Genomic DNA, 21,205 nt, shown 5'->3' on the forward strand with positions numbered 1-21,205 from the left:
TGCGCTGTGTGAACATGATGTTACTGTAGTTCTAGACTAAATGTGAATGTGGATTAATTCATCCCACTCACAAAAAAACAAAAAACAAAACAGATTTAGTATTCATCAAAATTAATCAAAACAGTGAAATGCAAACTCAGAATATGACGCAAACCTGCAATAACTAAATATATTAAATAACACAAATGTATCTATTCCCATTTTATTAACTAGTGTCTTTGCTGCTGACCTTTAATGATCCAGTTCAACCATACTAATAATCAAAAATGACTTTAGATAAACTAACAATTGTGCTTCATTGTTTTGTTTTTTTTATTGCTGAAGAGTGTTGGAACCTTCTTCTCCTGTGTTCTACTGTACAGACGTGAATTTACTTTTCCTTCAGCCTGAGGTTTATTCATTACACTTTTTGGTGTGAAAGGGCTTTTACATTTGCTATAAATAGAACTTCTTATATTAAAAACAATCAAGCCCTGCTCATATTTAAAAAGTAACATGAAAGTAACGCAAAAGTAATGTAACACATTACTTTCCATAAAAAGTAACTAAGTAACGTATTTAGTTACTTTTTTAGGGAGTAACGCAATATTGCATTAAGGCATTACTTTTAAAAGTAACTTTCCCCAACACTGCTTATAACTTTATCACGGTTTGATAAAATTATATAGGGGTGGCACAGATGTGCCAGATCACGAGAGAGTGAAAGGGACCGAAAATGCAGACAAATTAACAAAAGAGGCATTGCAAAAAGAAATATTAGTTCCAGTACCACTTGGAAAAGGTGAAAGAAAAGTAGTAATTAAGAAGAAAGGCATTGAAATATGACAGAGATGGTGGGAGGAAGACAGAAATAAAATACAAAAGTCAGTCAGCATTGAAAATTATAGAGAAAGGAACAGACATGGAGAAATTATAATGACAAGACTGAGAGTGGATCACACAGGGTCGAACAGCACCTTGTTTTTAATGAGGAAAAGGAATGGGGGAAATTGTACTGGGATCAGAAGGAGATGGAGAAGGAACACCAGGAAGGCATTCCTTTAAGACACAGGGTTAATGAGCAGAATATGAGAACAATTAAAATGGCATGATGTTACACACTCTTGTACAGTTGTTTGCAATCCGTCATTAACCAAGAGCAGAAGAGAAAAAAACGGGACTTTTATTTTGGTATGGCGATGTGACGTCATGAAGCTGCGCCGCGCTCCTGCATTTGTTGTGATTGGGCTGAAGAAAGGTTTGTGCATAAGTTTTTAAATCAGTGCAAACTGTTCTGTCAATTTACACATTTTTACAAGCTACATAAAGTAAATGATTCAATCTTAAATGTTGTAATATTTTTCTAACGTTATTTTAGTGAGTAAAGCGCATCCTCATATTAATAACAGAAAAGGCGCGTCTCATTTCGTGAATCAATACATCGTTCAAGTACGAGAAAGAAAAGAGAGAAACTGAGAATCCGAATCATCTGAACCGAGTCATTCATAAAATGATTCAGTGATTCGAAGACAAACGAAAACAAACACAACTGTGTAATGCCAACTTTTACAAACCAGCTGCAAAACGGGTTTTTTGAAAGTGTAATCTATTTCATATTATGTACAAATCATTGAATACTAAATATAAATCATAAATACCTAAATATTAACTTATATTTAAATGTATATTTTAATCAGGTCTTTTAAGTCCTTTAACTCTGACTCTGATTGGATCACTCCCTCATCAGTGCACTGACTACTGAACTACAGCTTATTGAGATGCACCCAGAGATTTAGTTTGCATTTTTTTTTGAGAATAATATACTTTGTTAATTATTCTCATTTTAAACAGGACAAAGAAAAAACTCCCGCTGAAGCAGCTGAGATCCACACGACACAGTTATAAAGATGGAGATTATTAAAGAGGAGAGTGAAGACATGAAGATTGAAGAAGCATTCAGAGTCAAACATGAAGATACTGAGGAACAAACAAAGATGGAGTTTATTAAAGAGGAGAGTGAAGACATGAAGATTGAAGACACATTCAGAGTCAAACGTGAAGATACTGAGGAACAAACAGGTTGGTTTTCATTCTCAAAGCTGAACTCACTCATCTGATCCTTATTAAAATTTCCAGCTCTGAAGAAATTAATATTTGTGAATATCTCATGATTGTAGTAATTAAAGTGTCACGAAACCCCAAAACACATTTCTTTGAGATGTAAACATATATGAACAGGTTGCACATCAGAGAAAACAACAATAGCACTCATTATGTTTAAGGGGCTTTATGCAACAATTTAAGGGGTTTTAAGGGATGCGTAAAGTGATACTCCACCCCAAAATGAAAATTTTGTCATTAATCCCTTCCAAACCCTTAAAAGCTTTGTTCGTCTTCGGAACACAATTTAAGATATTTTAGATGAAAACCGATAGGCTTGAGATTGTCCCATAGACTGCCAAATAAATAACAGTGTCAAGGTCCAGTGAAGTATGAAAGACCATCTGCCATCAGTGTTTCAACCGTAACGTTATGACGTGACGATAATACTTTTGTACATGGAGAAAACAAAAGTAATGACTTTATTCAACAATTCCTCTCCTCTGTGTCTCTCCACTTCACCGTAACGCCATTCTGGAGATTATGAGGCAGCGTACGCTCTTCTGAGTCAGCCATGCAACAAGGTTGCGCTGTTTTCTTTCAAATTAAAGTGTAAATATATGTAAAAAACTTATCCTTGTGGTGCCGCTAATGGCAGATGGACTATTCTTATGACATCTTTCATACTTTACATTAATAGTGTTGTGTGTTGGGATGCACCAACGAACACAGGAGTCTCCATAGACCGCTGAGGATAGGGTGGTTAACTTTCATTTTTGTGGGAAATGTCCCGGAAAAAAGTCCTATACTTTGTGCTAACATTTTATGCTGGACTGCCTCACAAACGATAGTCAGTTCAGCGCTGGAGCTGTGCAAAGATGGCTTCTGAAAGAAGGATAGATACCAACGCTTCGTGCGCAGACATCCAGACTACAGACAAGAGCATCACGCCTCATGTTTTGTTTTCCAAAAGATCTTCTTGGCTCTCTGTAAGGCTAATGTTGCTAAAGCTACCGTTGTCTCTGCCTGTTTTCACTAATGCTGCCTTCACATGCTACCAGATGATCGTGAATAGGAATGTGGTAGTTAAAAACTGGGTTTGGAAGCAATGTGAGGATCAGTAACAAGGTCACCATCAGTTAAACCTTAACACCGGTGCGCAAGCATGAGATCTTGAGGCTCCTGAAGCTCTCATCTGAAAAGGGAGGTGGGAGCACCAGCTCATTTTCATTTACATTACATTACATTTACATTTAGTCATTTAGCAGACGCTTTTATCCAAAGCGACTTACAAATGAGGACAATGGAAGCAATCAAAAACAACAAAAGAGCAATGATATAGTAAGTGCTATAACAAGTCTCAGTTAACCTAAACACAGTATACGTAGCAAGGGCTTTTAAATAATATAATAAATAAAAAGAAACAGATAGAATAGAAAAAGAATACAGCAGGCTAGTGATAGAGGTCTTTTTTATAATTGTATAATAAATGAAAAGAAAAATAGATAGGATACAAAAAGATTAGAAAGGTAGTTACATTTTTTTTTTTTTAAATAGAATTAGAATAGTTTGGGAAAAAGTTAGAGGGTTAAATAAAGATGGAAGAGATGTGTTTTAAGCCGATTCTTGAAGATGGGTAAGGACCCAGCTGCTCGGATTGAGTTGGGAAGGTCATTCCACCAGGAGGGAACATTTAATTTAAAAGTCCGTAAAAGTGACTTTGTGCTTCTTTGGGATGGCACAATGAAGCGATGTTCACTTAATAAACTCAAGCTTCTAGAGGGCACATAAGTCTGAAGTAATTAATTTAGGTAAAGGGGTGCAGAGCCAGTGGTGGTTTTGTATGCAAACATCAATGCCTTGTATTTTATGCGAGCAGCTATTGGTAGCCAGTGCAAATTGATAAATAGAGGTGTGACATGTATTCTTTTTGGCTCATTAAAAATTCATCTTGCTGCCGCGTTTTGGATTAATTGTAAAGGCTTGATAGAACTGGCTGGAAGACCTGCCAAGAGAGCGTTGCAATAGTCCAGCCTGGACAGAACAAGAGCTTGAACAAGGAGTTGTGCAGCATGTTCGGAAAGAAAGGGCCTGATCTTCTTAATGTTGAATAAAAGCAAATCTGCAGGAACGGACAGTTTTAGCAATGTGGTCTGAGAAAGTTAGCTGATCATCAATCATAACTCCAAGGTTTCTGGCTGTTTTTGAAGGAGTTATGGTTGATGTGCCTAACTTGATGGTGAAATTGTGATGAAACGATGGGTTTGCTGGAACCACAAGCAGTTCTGTCTTGGCAAGGTTGAGTTGAAGGTGATGGTCCTTCATCCAGCAAGAAATGTCTGTTAGACAAGCTGAGATGCGAGCAGCTACCGATGGATCATCAAGATGGAATGAGAGGAAGAGTTGAGTGTCATCAGCATAGCAATGGTATAAAAAAAGCCATGTTTCTGAATGACAGAACCTAATGATGCCATGTAGACAGAGAAGAGAAGTGGTCCAAGAACTGAGCCCTGAGGCACCCCAGTAGTTAGATGTTGCGACTTGGACACCTCACCTCTCCAAGATACTTTGAAGGACCTATCTGATAGGTAAGACTCAAACCACTGGAGTACGGTTCCTGATATGCCCTTTGTCAGTAGGGTTGACAGGAGGATCTGGTGATTAACCGTGTCAAAAGCAACAGGTAGATCAAGCAAGATAAGTATTGAAGATTTGGATTCCGCTCTTGCCAGTCTTAGGGCTTCAACAACTGAGAGCAAGGCAGTCTCAGTTGAATGTCCACTTCTGAAGCCAGATTGGTTGCTGTCAAGGAGGTTGTTCTGTGTGAGAAAGGTAGAGACTTGGTTGAATACAGCTCGTTCAAGTGTTTTTGGAATGAAAGGAAGAAGGGAAACTGGTCTGTAGTTCTCTAAAAGAGATGGGTTGAGGGTGGGTTTCTTAAGGAGTGGAGTTATACGAGCCTGTCTAAATGATGAGGGGAAAACACCTGTATGAAGGGATGTGTTAATGATGTGAGTAAGTGCAGGTACAACTGCAGGAGAAATGGCTTGAAGGAGAAGAGATGGAATAGGATCAAGTGGACAAGTAGTAGGATGATTAGAAAGGATGAGTTTGGAGACTTCTGCCTCAGAGAGTGAAGAGAAGGATGTGAATAAGTGTATGTTTGTTTGCGAGATGGATTGTGGTGTGGAAAATTGTGCACTAATGTTTGTAATTTTATTAATGAAAAACGTGGCAAAGTCGTCAGCTATTAGAGATGAAGCAGGAGGGGGAGGAGGAGGACAAAGGAGTGAGGAAAATGTTTTAAAAAGCATGCGAGAGTTAGACGAATTGTTAATTTTGTTATGGTAGTAAGTCTTTTTAGCAGTGGAGACATTAGCAGAAAAGGAAGAGAGGAGTGACTGATACACAGTAAGGTCATTAGTATTTTTGGATTTGCGCCACAACCTTTTAGCAGCTCTAAGCTTAGAACGGTGTTCGCGTAGAACATCAGATAACCAAGGGGCTGAAGGGGTGGTACGGGCTGGCCTGGAAGACAAGGGGCAAACAGTGTCTAAACAAGATGTAAGAGTGGACCAGAAAGTATCAGTAGCACTGTTAGCATCAAAAGATGCTAACAGTTTAGGGGAAGGAAGCGAAGATGAAACCATTGCAGATAGCCGGGAGCGTGAGAGTGAGCGTAGGTTACGTCGAAAGATGACATGTGGAGGGGTAAATGATGTGTCAGGAGCCATGTTGAGATTAAGAGTGAGGAGGAAGTGATCCGAGGTGTGCAGTGGAGTAACCAGTATATGATCAGTGGAGCAGTGTCTTGTGTAAATAGGGTCCAGTTGGTTGTATGATTTGTGAGTAGCAGTAGTTGACACTCGGTTGAGATCAAAAGAGGCAAGCAGAGTGTGGAAGTCAGCAGATAGAGGTTTATCTAGGTGGATGTTGAAATCTCCAAGCATAACTAGGGGAGTACCATCCTCAGGAAAGGTTGAGAGCAGCACATCTAATTCATCCAAAAATTTACCTAGTGGTCCTGGGGGTCGATAGACAACTACAAAATGTATTTTAAGAGGGTATTAAACAGTAACTGAATGAGATTCAAAGGAGTTGTTGATACCCAAAGATGGTAAAGGATTAAATTTCCAATCATTAGAAATAAGCAGACCAGTACCTCCACCTCTTCCAGTCAAACGGGGGGAATGGGAAAATGAGAAATTATTGGAGAGGGCTGCAGGTGTAGCAGTGTCCTCTGGTTTGATCCAGGTCTCTGTCAGGGCCATGAGATTTAACTTTGAATGACTTATAATAGAAGTAATGAAATCGGCTTTGTTTACAGCAGACTGGCAATTCCAGAGACCAATAGAAAAAGAAAGTAGTGTATAAGCAGACATAGGCAAAGTGTGCAGGTTGTTAGGATTGCGCTGCCTACATTGAGTGATGCGTGGTTTGCGAGTGGTAGTGATAGTAGGGATCTGGAAACACATAGTAATAATTAGTTACAAACTGAAACAGAAGTGAAACAAGTAGAAGGAAAAAGGAGTAATCAAAACAATACTTATATCCCTTGCCGGTGTCCCTGCCCGGTGGAGTCGCAAGGTAGAGTCGATGGTCTTTACACTCTTCGGTCTTCACACGAGGAGGGCTTAACACGAGGGCTGCCGCGACCGCTGCCGCGGTTTACTTACCTTTTTTGTATACCTGTCAGACAAAACGGAAATTGAATTTAGCTGAACACAGTTTACTGTTTATAACAACAAAGGTCTAAGCAAGCGCACGACACTGACAACGTATGCGATAGAGTACGAGACCAAACGCAGCACGTCTCAACACAGTAAACAAACAAGCGTTTCCTAGCAACGACAACTGCGCTAAACACTAATGAGACAAGAAATAAATGCACTTACGATCTGCTTTTAACTTCCGCTGATATATCTGCTTATCTCAAAGGGTATTTCTGTACACTGTCTTTTGCTAGCGCTTGAACACACTTTACTGTTTATCACAACAAAGGTCTAAGCAAGCGCACGACACTGACTCATTTAAAGGGGACATACCCATAAACTGCCACTTTTAGGGAATGGGCCAGAATGTGCTATTTCAACAAGCTATAAAAAATCATCTGTGGGGTATTTTGAGATAAAACTTCACTTACACACTCTGGGGACATCTGAGAGAAATTTTTTATATTGTATCAATGCATTCTATGGCATCTTTAAGGGAAATTACACTTAAGATGCTTTATCCAACCAACACTTATCTCAAAGATCTAGAAGGATTGTACTATGGCTTTTCCAATCTACTTCGGGTGTGTTGGCAAAGTCATAAACAAGTAACAAAATCTATAGCTAATTCTATATTGATCCAGCAACCATTTGAGTTATTTTAGTAGCAGTGTAACTGACTCAAATTTCTTTGCAGATTTGAGCATCCTGCCAGCAGCACTCTGTACTTTTTGAAGATGCGTCAATGCTCTGTTGTCAGTTCCAAAATAAAGAGAATTGCAATAATCTATTCATGAGAAGACCATCGCTGTTATTGCTTTCTCAAAATCAGCAATTGATAAAAAAGGTTTAGTTTTAGCTAAAAGATAAAGAAAAAGAAAAAACTTGAGCTGACAACCAAGTTAATTTGTTTATCCATTTTTAAGTCTGAGTCCAGAACAAACCCTACATTTTTTATACTAGTTGTAATTAAACCAGACAGAGCGGTAGATTTTAAGGTCTCATAAGGAATCTCAGTCTGGTTCTTGTCCTCTAGGTGATGGTGATTACTACCTTTGATGTACATGTGATGGTCATGCTGTGCATCTCTTTGACTATCAATCTTGATTACTTGCCCCAAAATGGACAATCTCCTTCCTGAGTGGCTCTTTTGTGTTAATGTTGCAAGCTGTTCTGTGAAAGAGTTGGTTGGTTAGGCTTGCTTCAGACTGGCTGGTGCTAGAAGAACATCCTGTTGTCTTAGGCCTTTCTGTAGAATTCGGCTCCTTGTGTTTCAACCGTGTTCTTGATCGAATCTTAAATTGTCTGATTAGCTCTAATACCCTACACTGCTCTCAACCTTTCCTGATGATGGTACTCCCCTAGTTATGCTTGGAGACTTCAACGTGGCAATGAGATTTAAATTTTTAATTGGCCTTATGCCAAACTCATTCAACTCCCATTCTTCGGTTTCACTGTTTGCAATAAGTATTTAATATCATCTAATTACAATCACTTGTTGCAAAGAAAACACTTAATGCAAATAACCACTGACTTCAAAATAAATCCACATTAGAAGAATGGTTCCTGAATGAAGCTGTGTTTTGAATGAATCAGCTGAGAGAATGATTAAATTACATTCTATACTGTGCTTTTTGACAGTATAGTGTCCCAGTCACTATACTGGGGCATTAGGCCCCACAGAGACCACAGGGTGAGCACCCCCTGCTGGCCTCACTAACACCACTTCCAACAGCAACCTAGTTTTTTCCAGGAGGTCTCCCATCCAGGTACTAACCAGGTTCAACCCTGCTTAGCTCCAGTGGGCAACCAGTCTTGGGCTGCCATAGTGTTGAAATAATGTTGGAATAATTTACATATGTGAAAAATCGTGTTTTTCTAACAATCTAGCATGCAAGTCTGTTCTAGTGCACCCCAAAACAAAATCAAGAAAAGAGAATAATAGGACCCCTTTAAGTTTGACTGTCTCATTGGAAGATAAATGTGAGTGTCGTCCGCATAACAGTAAAAAAATAAATACATTATATTTATGAAAGATGGATCCTAAAGGTAACATAAAAGTAAAATAATATTGGTGCAAGAATCGAACCCTGAGGTATGAGTTGGCCCTTTAACCCATTGTCTCAGATCTAAAGAGTTGTCATGTTCAAAAACTCTTTAGACACTGCATTGTGACCACAACATAAATGTACATTAAAGTTTCCCAGAATAAGGAAGCAGATATAATAAATGGTCTGTGGGTTATTTTGAGCTGAAACATCACAGACACATTCTGGGGACACCTGAGACTTCTATTACATCTTGTAAAAAGGGGCATAATAGGTGCCTTTTCCTCGACCAGTTGACTGAAGGGTATTGAAGTACGAATAACCCTGCGGCAGAAGTTCAGTCCTCAGAGGCAAATCTCCTACCTTCAACCAGGTCTCAGAGAGAAACAAGAAGTCCAGCTTGCTATTTGTGATAAAATCATTAAAATTTCATTTTCGATGGAATAAAAGTTGAGAAAAAATCTGCGTTACTCTTCCTCTGCTTTTTTTTTTGGCGATGGGGAGAGGGGGAGCTTAGCCTGCTTTTTATCCAGCTGTCAGTGCAGACACATTTAAGAATGTCAGTGACTAGCAGCGGAATGGATTTTGTGAAGTTTATGGACAAGTTCATCACATATACGAAAAGGAGTTGTGACAACAATGCGTCATCAGCTCCTACTCCTAAAAAGTGTAAAACACGAAAGTACGACATCCCTATCTTCAGTTTGGCTTTACGGTGGCTGAGACAGATGCTGAACCACTGCCCAAGTGTGTCATATGAGCAGATCTGTTGGCAAATGACAGCATGAAGCCATGCAAGTTGAAGCGCCATTTAGAAACAAAACACCCAACACTCAAAGACAAACCCTTAGATTTTTTCAAATTAAAGTTATCTGGCCTTGAAGAGCAGAAATGCAACATCAGCAAATACACATCAGTGTCCAACAGGTGTCTAGAAGTGTCCTACTACGTCTCCAAACGAGTTACTAAGGTAGGAAAACCTCACACAATTGCCGAGGAGCTAATCTTACCTGCTGCCAAAGATATTTGTCTGGTGATGTTTGGAGATAATTTCAGCAGATTAGTGAGAGCCCCCTTTCTAACGACACCGTTAGCTGCCACATATCTGAAATGGCAAGTGATGTTAAAGAGCAATTGCTAGCTTACATCATGCAAAGCCAGTACTATGCCCTACAGCTTGATGAGACACTCCTTTTTCATAGCACTATCGATGCATGTCTGATTTTTATTCCATTTATTTTCATTTTTGTTAATAATTTTAGGCTAGACTTGTATTTACTTTGTGAATTATAATATTGTCCAAATACCATGAGAATAATTTATCAAATCATAAGAATAAATCAAAATTAAAGAAAAACAGTAACAGTAAACAGAAAAGGTTAAATTAACCATGTTATATTTGTCTCCATTGCTGCAGGAAAGTGGAGTAGATTGTATGTTTTTAAAATTTATCTGTATTATTATTTATGTGTTGAATTTAAGTTTTGAAAAAGATGCTGCAGAGTAAACCATTTTCTGATGGTAAAACCAAGCGGCAACCTTCCGGTCTCTCTCTTGAAACCAACACGGAAGTCACTTAGGGCCAGTTGTACTAAACAGGGCAAATTAACACAAGGACACAATTCCAAAACAGCGCTGATGGGAGTGGAAATTTTTGCTGGTGATTTACTAACAACGCGCAAATTGAAGAACACAGATGCAACATCTCATTTCCACAATCACCAGCGCAATCTACCAAGCACAGCACAAGTTAGCGTAGTCGTAAATAAAGAATAAAGAAGTTACAGTACCTTGAGAAGAACCAGAGGCCAAAATATGAAGGGTTGCAAGAAGTTTTCATAGACCTGGTATTGCGTGACTTCTAGTTGAGGGTTCCAAGTCGTCTTTTATTTCCTGAAGCAAATTAAAATTAACATGGTTTGGCAAACGATATGTTTGGGTAATGTTCTCTTCTGGCATACCAAATAAATTAATACGTGTGGAAAAAATCCTCTCCCTTCTACCACACACTCTCTGTTCTCTGCAGTGCCTTCTTCTAGAACCCTGGTGCACACCAAACAAGCGAACTGAGACCGCTAAAAAGATGGGTCTCAGTCTGCTTCTGAACAAACTCTGGTGCGATTTGAATGAAATATGAACGCAACACAGACCAAATACTTCTAAACTAAACAAAAGCAGGAAGTAATGATGAGATGCGATGGTATGCAAAATGATTTGACGGTGGAACAAACAGTTTAACCAAAACAAAATGAGCAGAGGGCAAACGTGGAGCAATCATGAGGTAAAGTGCCTTTTATGAGCTCCCTGTGAGTTTGCAGGTGGTGAATATCTAATTATAGGCTTTGTACACACAACAATGAGCACTTATACCAGCAGAAGGCATTAAGTGTGTTCGACTTAAAGCGGCGCTGACCAGAATGATCAGTTAATGGGTGCTTTGATATCATACACCCGCATCACAGCTTTAAGTCGAATACACCGTTTGTTTGGGGTGTTCAGTTAGTTCCGTCATGAATACGTCATTCAACTTGACCAATCAGATCGAACTTATCACTATGCTTTTAAGTTTGGTAGCTTTAGATTCGCTGTCAAAAATGCCAATGTGACCGCTAAGCGGCCCACGACCAAATGTATCATTTTCCTTTTTGGTCCGGACCAAATGAACCAAACTACAAGTGTGAACACACCCTAAGACAGGGGTTCTCAGAGTCTACATTCAAAGGTCCAAATCTGAATTTTCATCAATGTCAGAGGTCCGGAACGGAACAATTGTTTTTTACAAATCTTGTTTTTAATAAGCATACATAACATGCATAACAAATAAACCCTTTTTTTTTTTTTAATAAAGTGTGCTTTGCATTAAAAATTCATAAATAACAAGTGCAAAAGTGGCAAAACAATTCATTTAAGTGTCAGCAATAGAGGTCGACCGATAAGGGTTTTTCTCTGGCTGATGCCAATATTAAGAAACCAATGTTTTGCATTGGATACAGTAAACGGGGCAGGACATTCATTTTAATCAGAGTCAGCCAAGACAGAGGGAGAGACATCCACCTGTTCAAATCATCTAGATTTTTCCTAGCATTGGTGTAAAAAAATCGGCTTTGTACAATTGGTTGAAAGTAGGGGTTACATGAATACCCAAATAATCAAAACCAGCCTCAGAGCATTTAAAGGGAAATGAGGGAGACTGATTTGTGAACTTATTATTACCTAAAAACAGGGCAACTGATTTTGAAAAAATAATCTTGTACATGGAGAATTGCCCAAACTCCTGAATAAGGTCTACAATTTTTGGCACAGACACCTCGGGATCTGAAAGTGAGAGCAGCACATCATCTGCATATAAAGAGATTTTGTGTTGCCTACTCCCAGAGACACCCCAGACACAGCCGCTTCCTCTCTTTTCATCTGAGCAAATGGCTCTATTGCTATTGCAAAAAACAATGGAGAGAGGGGGCAGCCCTGTCTGGTACCCCAAAATAAAGGAAAACTTTCAGAATCTGTGACTATTAGTAATGACCGCATCAAGAGGATCTGTATAGAGAATTCACATCCACTTTATAAAGTATTCTCCAAGGCCAAATTTTTCTAAGGTGTAAAATAAATAAGGCCACTCAACAGAATCAAAAGCTTTCTCTGCATCTTGAGACAAAATAAAAGAATTAAAACTCAAATTACTGGAAAGCTCAATAATATTTAGTAGCCGCCAAACATTGTGAGCAGAACTTCTGCCTTTAATAAAACCTTTCTGGTCTTCAGTAATAATAAATGGTAGAACCTTCTCCAATCTTGGTGCTAAAACTTTAGATAACAATTTTAAATTAGAGTTTAACAATGCAATGGGCCTATAGCAGGGATCCTCAAATCTGAACCTCGAGATCCACTTTCCTGCAGAGTTTAGCTCTAACCCTAATCAAACACACCTGGTCATGCTAATTAATGCCAAAAAATGTCTTTGGGATCATTAGAAAATCACAGGCAGGTGACTTTGATCAGGGTTGGAGCTAAACTGCAGCGCATTGGGCCTCCAGGGCAAGATTTGAGGAAGGGGGGCCTATAGGAATTGCAATTTTCTGGGTCCTTGCCTTTTTTAATATAAGATAAATATTTGCTTCACGAAGTGAAGAGGGTAGACTATCGGTCAAAAATGAATGATTAAGCATGGCTAAAGCCGCGTTCAGACTGCACGATTTTAGCCCAGTTTTTGGCTCGCCGACAGGTTTTGAAAAATCGCCGACAAATGCCCCAAATCACAGGCAAATCGTTGCTCGTTCACGCGAGTTACAATCACGCAGTGTGAATGAGCAAAGACGTGATCTGAGAGAATCGCCGACGAGTCACCGACGCCCGTGAGATATTTGGCATGCTAAATATCTGGACCTGTCGGCGATTCAAAATCATGCTGTGTGAAAAGTGTTCTGACTGAAAACTACGTCGGCGATGACTGACAGCCAATGAGAGAGCAAGATACAGAGCAGCGGGGAGTTCGGGGAGGAGTTATAGACCACAATATCAGCAAGCATGGCTTCATTTCAGAAAAAGCCGCCTTCTCGGTCTATGTGGACCCAAGAAATGGAAGAAAAATTAGTAGAAATTTGGCAGGAGCACCCGTGTCTGTTTGACGTTTCATCTGAGCTAGCCCAGTCTCACGTGAGAACCCCGGTCTTGCATGCTTGATATCGCGTTGTTTCCCTTGTCACATCTCGCGTGTGTTTGGTTGTGAAACGTAGTTTGCATGCCAGGCAGGGTTGTCGGCGATTCTTCCTATTGTAAAGTCATGCAGTGTGAAACCTTCTGTCGCCGATCCATCGTGCAGTGTGAACACAGCAGCGACTGAATGCTGGCCGAGATAGTCATGCAGTGTGAAAAGAACAGTGACCCGACTACTTTGAAAATCGTGCAGTCTGAACTCGGCTTAAGAGAGGGTCTAATAGTAGATGCTCAAGTTTTTATACAGTTCATATGCAAGGCCATCCAGATTTTAAACTATGGAGTGAGATTATAGCTTCCTCTCTTGTGATAGGAGCATTGAGAAATTCCCTCTTTTCCTCAGAGACAACAGGAAGTGTCAAGTGATCAAAGAATAATACCGTAGTCTAAGACTACGTTCACACTGCAGGGCTTAATGCTCAATTCCGATTTTTTGAAAAAATTCGATTTTTTTGCAAGGCCGTTCACATTTACAATTAAATGCGACCTTTTGTGATCTCCTGTGTGAACGTGAAATGACCCAGAAGTGACCCGCATGCGCAGAAGAGTACTCAACGGCCAACGACGTCACTCGTTGTTTGCGGAAGTAGCTAACGTTAAACATGGATGTCGACAACAGTTTAGTCAACAGCGGAGCTCTTTTTGCAATATTAAAGTTATTTTCCCAACGGAGACAGCACAATTACAATCTTCTCGTTTTAAGAAGAAAATTAAAAAAGGAGGAGAGCAAGGTTTTTGGCCATGGCGTTTTGTGGAGCAGTGTTAGCAACGTCGGTACAGAGAAACGTGTGGGTGCGGAGTCGCAGCCAGGAGTGGTGAGATACTGATGTGAGTGGCTTCTATCTTCTCGTTCCCGCCTACTTCAACGCAGAATTATGACGTTTATAGCGTATCAATGACGTACGGGTCGGATACATGTGGCCTGGCCGTTCAGACGGAGGTCGCATTTCAAAAGATCGGATATGTATCAGATTCAGGACCACATACCCAAGTGGCCTGGGTCACATTTGAAAAGATCGGATCTGTCTCGTTCAGACTGTCATGAAAAGATCAGATACAGGTTGCATAGAGGCAAAAAAATCGGAATTGGGTCGTTTCAGCCTGCAGTGTGAACGTAGCCTAATTATTCTTTTCAAAGACATAATTCTGATTGAATACAATTGTTTAACATATTATTTATAATATAAGAATGAAAAGATTGCACTCCCTTAAGATCAACTATAGAAGTAATGAATTGTGAATCCAATTTCAATTTTGTCAAGTGGGATAGGTATTTTCTAGGTTTATTACCCCATTCGTACAACATCTGCTTTGAGAATAAAATATTTGAGTGAGACTGTTGAGTTAGCAATGAGTTTAAAGAGGCCCGCACGGTACTTATTTTTTCTAAGGAAGCAAGCGAGGGATTGTTTAGATAGCTATCAGTGGCAGTATTTAATGCTGACTCTAGCTGTTTTTTTTTGTTGTTTTTTTTTTTGCAGTGAGATAAGAAATAAAGAGGCCTCTGATGTATGCTTTACGGGTCTCCCAGAGAAGTGAGGGATTATCTATGGATGCTGAATTGATAGAAAAAATATATCTTAAACTGAATTAAAGTATGAGAGAAATTGATCATCTTTGAGCAACAGAGTATTGAATCTCCAACGTCTAGCTGGTCTTATAAACCCCTTCACACAAACATCTAGTACGACTGTAGCATGATTAGAAATAATGGTATCTCCTATGTAACTGTTAGAAATTGTTTGCATCAGAACCTTAGGAACAAAAAAGTAACCAATCCTAGAGTGACAATTATGTCCAACAAAGAATTTAATAAACAGTTAAAGTCCCCTCCGATAATAGCCAATCCAGACGCATTCTCTTTAAAATCTAATTTAAAATTGAGATTTCCTTTCCATTCAAAGTTCCCTTAATAATAATATATCTTCCAAATTTATTCATAATATTATCTGTAACCCTAAAGGGTATCTTTTTATCAATTATAATAGCTACACCTCTGCTGCATTTTGAAAAGATGAGAAATGAATCTGACCAATTTATTTGTTTTAGATTCAAATGCTCACTATCACTCAGGTGAGTTTCTTGTATCAAATCAATATCTGTATTCTCCTTACAGAGTTGTGTAAAAACTTTCCTTATAATTATTTGTCCATGTAGACCCCTTACGTTCTAAGTGCAAAGTCTTAAGTTACTGACAGCCTAAACATACACCAAATAGTGAATGAATCAGGTAGTGCTCTCCCCCGTCAAACATCTTTATGATCAAAGCCCTGTCATTGCATTTAAAAAGCAACTGTGTGTATCTCAAGGTACTGTATAAAAGTGAACAAAAACACATATCAGAACAAGCCAAACTGGCAACATGGAAAAAAGAAGAAAAAGTACAAGAGAATAAAAACACAGAAAAGGAAAAGAAAAACAAAATGGGGGACAGTTCCTCTTATCTCTTAGGGGACAGATCCTCACCTCGAAGTCCATCAAGTTAACCTCTTACTATTTTACGTATTCACTGTATTTTATGTAAAATCATTTTCTATTTTTAACTGTTTTCAATTCATTTTAAATCAATGTTTCTAACAAAGTTCCTTGTTTTACGTTTTATGTTTGATTTTTTTTTTTTTCATTATTAATTTACTTTCTTTTATGTAAAGCACTTTGAATTACCACTGTGTATGAAATGTTCTATATATATAAACTTGCCTTGCCTTGCCTGTACCTCAAGTAACAGAGGCTCAGAAGAAATAGACACCCATGATAAGTCTTTTAAAAACCACCCACCCGGAATACAAACTAAAGTTATAAAACCAGCCCCTCATCACTCAATATAAACAACATTAAAACAATAAAAATAATAAAGTACTCAAGCCTTGATTTGTATAGCTACTAGAGCAGGGATCCTCAAATCTGTTCCACGAGATCCACTTTCCTGCAGAGTTTAGCATAAACAAATACCATAATCAAACACACCTGAGTATACTAATTAGTGTCTTCAGGATCATTAGAAAATCACAGGTAGTTGAGTTTGATTAGGGTTGTAAATAAACTCTGCAGCGCATTGGCCCTCCAGGGAAAGATTTGAGGAACCCTGTACTAGAGACTGACATTTTTTCGGGAATCCCGTGGGTCACAAAATCACTATTAATCACGTGATCGGGACGGGACAGGAAAAAATATCAGTGGGAGTGGGCAGGACCGGGAATCGTAATAACACAAACTTTATACACAAATATACCTTCTATATAAATAAATTATAACCTGTATATTTTAATTTTGAACTCAATTCTAGGTGCCCTGTCTCTTTATGCTCTCCTCCTGTTTCCTTTGGTGTGGCTGGTTAAGTGAATGACGTACGCAGTCTGTGACGGACAGATCATTAACAGCTGGTCTATGTGGTAATACGGTACATTGGGCAGGACATCCAAAAGCCCACTTATCATTCATAGACCTCAAATATAGCTTTTCATCTCAAAGATGTATGTAGTAACAACTTTACATTGCCGCTCAATCTTTTGTTAACCTACAGAAATGTGCGCTATTGAAGTGTGTGTGGAAACTGAACAGCAGCTCACTCACTGCGGGACACATGGAGGTGCCGGTGCGCTCACTTGCTCTTAATATACTTCATAGTTTTTGGTCATACAGATAAAAGTAATACATCTTTTGAATCTGTAAAGACTCTACGTTTATTCGTGTGCACTCAGAATAACAACAAAACAAAGCGCTTCTGTAAAATAATTAAAGCAAACAGGATATGCGGTTTCTGCCATTTCGGTCATGTGAACTTGTGCGAGAAACTTCAAAACTCAGTGTATGAAAATACATCTATAGAGACTGAAATGTCTACTTTCAAATGAAAAAAATTCTAATAGAAAATGTTTGTTTTAGCATGGATGATTTACATGAAATTTAGTGTGTGTGCAATGCATACTGTGCATTGTTTAAACTGGCTTTATTTAACTAAAGTGGGCATGCTGTGATCTGTACTGTATTCTTTTTACTGTAACTGACAGATTCTGGCCAAAAAAAAACACAACACACGAGTGGGAGGGAATGGGAGTCATTTTTCTGGGATTGGGACGGGATTTTCCCCCAGTTTTTTTGTGGGATTGGGACGGGACAGGATTTTTTTTTTGTGGGAGTAGGGCGGGAGAAGTTTGAAAATCCACTCCCGTGTCACCCTCTAAAAGTGTTTCTCAAGTTACTCTAAAAATGTAATCAAAATAACTGATTACTGATTACTCCTTTTAAAAGTAATCCCGTTAGTGTTCTGATTACTTTTTTTTTTTGAAAAGTAATGTTATTACTTACATTACTAGTTATGTTACTTTTTTTCTCCATGAAATTTATGAAATCCTAGCATACACGCCCCCAATAAATATTTGTTATTAAAAAATCAACATTCACAGAACACTTATTTTTAACTAAAGCAAGCGGCTGCTGCATGCATGGTTTTGCAGAATGCCAGCAAAGAATGCTGCATTTATAATCTCTAAAGACATCTCAGTTCATCGCAATCGCACAAATCTCTGTTATAATACAATAAACATATGCATAATTAATCTTTCATAATGTCTACAATTCGTGCATTATAATGAGAGGATTCGTGAGCATGCAAATTTCAGCACTGCATTGCTCAACACTGCAAACACGTGTTATAGCATAAATAGAAATCTGCATACGCTTGCATCTATTAATTGTTTATATTTTATGTTAGTTCATGTTGCTTTTGTGCAATAGGTGAATAACAATTTATTTATTTTAGATATTTTATATTTAGATAAGTAAATTTTGCAGGAGTCCCATGAATCGTTTTATTAATATGAAATGCTTCCAGCGCACACACAAGTGTCTACCCTCCTGCACCAGCACTTGCTCATCTTCTCCCATGCTGCTGCTGCGTCGGGACTTATGGGAGCAGGTCTCTAATTTACCGGCCCTTAAATTACAGTAACGTGTTACTGCCAACACTGCCCTCTAATAGCTCCATATAAAAGTACAGGCATACAGTACGTGAAAGCAATTTAGTTCAGCACCTGCCTATCATACGGCAGCAATAAGATCAGGTATTGGAGCTCGATCCATTCTTGTCCAAATACTGTGAAACTGCTGCCACCGTCTCAAAGACTTTAGAAGTGCTTCCAATAGTCACACGTAGCTTGGCCAGATACAGCTTTGCGTAGCATATAGAAAGTCTCTAGTGACATGCTACACAAGATTTGTAATAGAAATCAATGTCTTGCGTTCTTTATTTATGAGTTAGGGAGGGAAACCGAGTGAGTGGCACAAGAGCCTCTAAAAACACTACCGCTTCCAAGCCACCATCTTGCGATTCCGTATTTTAAGGCACAGGTGGCAATCCTACATTGTGTGGACAGACATGTTGAGATCACATGACCCATTATATAAACATACGCAACTAAGATTACACAAACAAACTTGGCTCTTTTTTTATCATCACTTCAAATAATGGGAAGAAATTTTAAGATCACATTTAACATCTCCTTTTGTAGTTTAGTGTGTATAAGATCTACATGTTGTTGGTTTTGATGTTTGTTCTTTGTGCCATTAAAAATGGTGTTCATCTGGATTTGTCTTTTTTGCATTAGATCTGATGACACTGAAAGAGGAGAGTCAAGAACTCAATGAAAAGGAAGATAATGTTCAGCATGAGAAATATAATTTCATGCCTGGAGAAAAATCATTTAGTTCCACACAGACTGAAAAGACGTCACAAAAAAGAGCTCAAAAGACAGCAGATAGAAGTTATTTCTCCTGCCAACAGTGTGGGAAAAGTTTCACCAGAAAAGAAAATCTTGAAGTCCACATGAAAGTTCACACTGGAGAAAAGCCTTTCACCTGCAAACAGTGTGGAAAGAGTTTCATTAATAAACCAAACCTTAAAAACCACATGAGAATTCATACTGGAGAGAAGCCATACAAATGCTCTCAATGTGAAAAAAGTTTTACATATAAACAACACCTCAATGACCACAAGAGAATTCATACTGGAGAGAAACCTTTCACCTGCAAACTGTGTGGAAAGAGCTTCAGCAGAAAAGGAACCCTTAAAAGCCACATGAGAGTTCACACTGGAGAGAAACCTTTCACCTGCAAACTGTGTGGAAAGAGCTTCATTCGAAAATCAAACCTTAACAACCACATGAGAATTCACACTGGAGAGAAGCCTTACACATGCTCTCGATGTGGAAAAAGTTTTGCATATAAACAACACCTCGTTGACCACATGAGGATTCATACTGGAGAGAATCCTTTCACCTGCAAACTGTGTGGAAAGAGCTTCATTAGTAAATCAAACCTTAAAAAACACACTAGAATTCATACTGGAGAGAAGCCTTACACATGTTCTCAATGTGGAAAAAATTTTACACATAAACAATGCCTCATAGACCACATGCAAATTCATACTGGAGAGAAACCGTTCACCTGCCAACAATGTGGAAAGAGCTTTGCTAAAAAAGGAACCCTTAAAGACCACATGAGAGTTCATACTGGAGAGAAACCTTTCACCTGCAAACTGTGTGGAAAGAGCTTCATTAGTAAATCAAACCTTAAATACCACATGATAAGTCATACTGGAGAGAAACCTTACACATGTTCCCAGTGTGGAAAAAGCTTTAAACATAAACAACACCTCGAAGTCCACATGAGAATTCATACTGGAGAGAAACCGTTCACCTGCCAACAATGTGGAAAGAGCTTCACTAGAAGAGGACACCTTAAAAAACACATGAACATTCACACTAGAGAGAAGCTGTTTACATGTGATCAGAGCAGGGACAAATAATTACTTGAAAAGAATATTCAAACCATTCTCACTCAGCGTCAAATGCCTGTGCAAAACCTAAGTTAATCATCTGTACAGCGGGTTTGGTTTTGTTTTTATTTTTATTTATTGCAGCGCTGGTGGAAACAACACGAGACCTTATACTACTGCAAATGACAAGACCAGCCCAGATGGTGCTTCGTCTCCCCACCAGGGCAATAGAAGTGAGCGCACCTTCAGCACAGCTGAAAGAGTTGTAGAAGAAAAAGGGCTGGATTAAACCAAGGGCTGCCCACAACCAAAGATATTTCTAGTCGACTAGTAGTAGTAGTAAATACTAAACCATAATGTGCCTTTAATATTTCTATTCTATTCTATTTATATAATATTCTATTCCACGCTCAGTGTTTAAGTTGGCAATCCTGACTCGCCATCTCCTCACTGGACGTGCCTTTACGGATTACATAATGAAAAAGTTTTTGTTTGCGAATAATTTAATGATTTTATTTTGTAGTCATTTAAAGCTTTCTATAGATATATTTGTCATGTCATTAATGCAAGTATTCGCTGAGTTTTGGTTCATTTTTGTGAGACGGCAGAAAGCGCATCTTGTATGTTTTTTTTGTTTATTTTTTACATTTATTTTACAAAAGCAAAGGTGCACTCAAATAAAAGTAGACCCTTTACAGTACTGAATGATGTATTATTCTTATCTGTATGAGCAAAAATGATGGCATATTTTAAGGTGTTTCCACTGTTAATTAAAAAAAAATGCAAGTGATTGCGCTGGTGCCCTTTAGCTTACACTCTTTAGTGAACTTTAGCTTACACTCTTCACACAAACACTTAGATATATGCCTAATAGCGCA

At 38.6% G+C, this 21,205-nt stretch overlaps 1 protein-coding gene across 1 annotated transcript; it reads left to right on the forward strand.

Annotated features, from left to right (window-relative positions):
* The first annotated feature begins 1,165 nt into the window (after nt 1–1,165).
* On the forward strand, nt 1,166–20,875 carry LOC109085739 (gastrula zinc finger protein XlCGF57.1-like). Its single transcript, XM_042722926.1, has 3 exons — nt 1,166–1,237; nt 1,831–2,058; nt 19,159–20,875. Exons 2-3 carry the CDS (start codon nt 1,887–1,889, stop codon nt 20,355–20,357), a joined length of 1,371 nt encoding a protein of 456 aa, XP_042578860.1. The 5' UTR covers nt 1,166–1,237; nt 1,831–1,886; the 3' UTR covers nt 20,358–20,875.
* Nucleotides 20,876–21,205: the final 330 nt, after the last annotated feature.

The sequence above is a fragment of the Cyprinus carpio genome, chromosome B4, assembly GCF_018340385.1.
Source record: "Cyprinus carpio isolate SPL01 chromosome B4, ASM1834038v1, whole genome shotgun sequence".
NCBI classification, from domain to species: domain Eukaryota; kingdom Metazoa; phylum Chordata; class Actinopteri; order Cypriniformes; family Cyprinidae; genus Cyprinus; species Cyprinus carpio.

Excerpts from the sequence above, each read along its gene's own strand:
- LOC109085739 (XM_042722926.1), top strand. The coding sequence starts at position 1,887 with ATGGAGATTATTAAAGAGGAGAGTGAAGACATGAAGATTGAAGAAGCA. Across the intron at positions 2,059-19,158 it reads AGATACTGAGGAACAAACAG|ATCTGATGACACTGAAAGAG; the intron begins GTTGGTTTTCAT and ends TTTTTGCATTAG.